General features: G+C 57.7%; 1 protein-coding gene across 1 annotated transcript in view; it reads right to left on the bottom strand.

Annotated features, from left to right (window-relative positions):
* Window positions 1-1,860, bottom strand: part of LOC121359075 (alpha-actinin-4-like) — a gene marked incomplete at its 5' end in the record, with an annotated part of 5,267 nt that extends 3,407 nt beyond the window's left edge. Inside the window, 3 exons of the mRNA XM_041477766.1 lie at window positions 1-73; window positions 1,161-1,299; window positions 1,688-1,860. The exon at window positions 1-73 is cut by the window's left edge and continues 107 nt beyond it. Coding sequence (XP_041333700.1) covers window positions 1-73; window positions 1,161-1,299; window positions 1,688-1,860 — 385 coding nt within the window. The remainder of the gene's footprint in view (window positions 74-1,160; window positions 1,300-1,687) is intronic.
* Between the last annotated feature and the right edge of the window lie 202 nt (window positions 1,861-2,062).

Below are 2,062 nucleotides of genomic sequence, written 5' to 3'. Positions count from 1 at the left end.
CCTCGTACTCCTTCAGGTGGTTCAGCTGGTCCTCCAGGGTCCCGTTCATCTCGATGGAGATGCGGCCGATCTCCTGCGAGCGCGGCGTTCCCTTCCAGAGCGGCCCCAGAGCCCAGCCCAACGCTCCCGGCCCCCCCGGGGGAGCCCAGAGCCCTCAGGCAGGAATTCCATCCCGTTCTCCAGGATTCCACACACCCAGCCCTTCCCATGGCTTGGCAAGGTGGGGTAACGAGGGCATGGAGCAGCCCCAGAGGTGATTCCACTGTCCCCACCACCTCCACCTTCCACCATCCCCAACCCTCTCCATCCTGATCTCCACCACTTCTACAATGTCCACCATCCCACCATCTCCACCTTCCAACATCCAACCCTCTCCATCCCAATCTCCACCATCCCACCATCCCCACCATTCCACCCTCTCAATCTCCATCTCCACCATCTCCATCATCCTGCCATCTCCATCTCCACCACCCCACCATCTTCACCTTCCACCATCCCCAACCCTCTCCATCTGATCTCCACCATTTCTACAATCTCCACCATCTCCATCTCCATCTCCATCCCACCATCTCCATCTTCACCATCCCACCATCTCCATCTCTATCATCCCCACCATCTCCACCCTCTCCATCTCCACCATCCCACCATCTCCATCTTCACCCTCCCATTATCTCCACCATCCTACCATCTCCATCTCCATCCCACCATCTCCATCTCCACCATCCCACCATCTCCCCCATCCCAACCTCCCACCATCTCCATCTCTACCACTCCACCCTCTCCATCTCCACCCTCTCCACCATCTCACCATCCCCATCTCCACCATCTCACCATCCCCCATCTCCACCACCTCCATCTCCACCATCTCTATCTCTACCATCCCCACCATCTCCACCATCTCCATCTCCATCCCACCATCCCACCCTCTCCACCATCTCATCATCCCACCACCTCCATCTCCCCCATCCCAACCTCCCACCACCTCCATCTCCACCACCTCTATCTCTACCATCCCCACCATCTCCACCACCCCACCATCTCCACCCTCTCCACCATCTCCACCCTCTCCATCTCCACCATCTCACCATCCCCACCACGTCCATCTCCCCGATCCCACCGTCCCCCCGCCCCACGGGGCGCGTTCCGGGCTGCTCCCTGACCTCCATCTTGGTCTGGATCCAGGGCCCCACGCGGTTGGCCTGGCTGCCGAACTGCCGCCGCAGGTGCTCGTTGGAGTTCTGCCGGCTCTGCTCCTCCTGCAGCGCCTGGTCCCGCTTGGGCACCAGCTGGGAAATGCTGCTGGGAAAAACAGGAAAAGAGTGGGAAATGGGGAAAAACGGGAAAAGGGTGGGAAATGGGAAAAGGGATGGGAAACACTGCTGGGAAACTGGGAAAAAATGGGAAAAAGGTGGGAAATGCTGCTGGGAAAAACAGGAAAAGAGTGGGAAATGGGGAAAAACGGGAAAAGGGTGGGAAATGGGAAAAGGGATGGGAAACACTGCTGGGAAACCGGGAAAAGGGATGGAAAAAGGGGAAAAAACGGGAAAATGGACGGGAAACACTGCTGGGAACCTGGGATGGGAAACTGTGATGGAAAAGGGGAAAACCTGCAGGAAAAGGGGGAAACACGCCGATAAAAGCGGGACCAAGGGTGGGGAGGGGGAGGCTCCCTCGTACCCGCTCCCACTTGGAGTTGATGATCTGCGGCGTGACCGAGGTGTAGGGGTTGTTCCCGGGCAGCTGGATCCCGTGCAGATCCGCGATCCGCTGCGCCTCGCGCTGGATCCCCAGGATCGCCTCCCGCTCCTTGTCCGCGTCCGGCAGCGTCGACTTGAACTGGTCGTGGGCGGCGATCAGGCCCTGGGCACGGGGCAGGGATGGGCACCCTCAGAGTGACTCCTCAGAGTGACTCCAGAGAGTTATTCCAGAGAGTTATTCCTCAGAATAACTCCGTGGAATTATTCTACAGAGTTATTCCAGAGAACTGTTCCACAGAATAACTCGCAGAATTTATTCCGCAGAATTTTTTCCACAGAATTACTCCTCAGAATTATTCTACAGA

This window comes from Pyrgilauda ruficollis, unplaced genomic scaffold, assembly GCF_017590135.1.
Source record: "Pyrgilauda ruficollis isolate IOZ18807 unplaced genomic scaffold, ASM1759013v1 scaffold1124, whole genome shotgun sequence".
Classification (NCBI taxonomy): Eukaryota; Metazoa; Chordata; class Aves; order Passeriformes; family Passeridae; genus Pyrgilauda; species Pyrgilauda ruficollis.
This window is presented reverse-complemented; position numbering and strand designations above follow the sequence as displayed.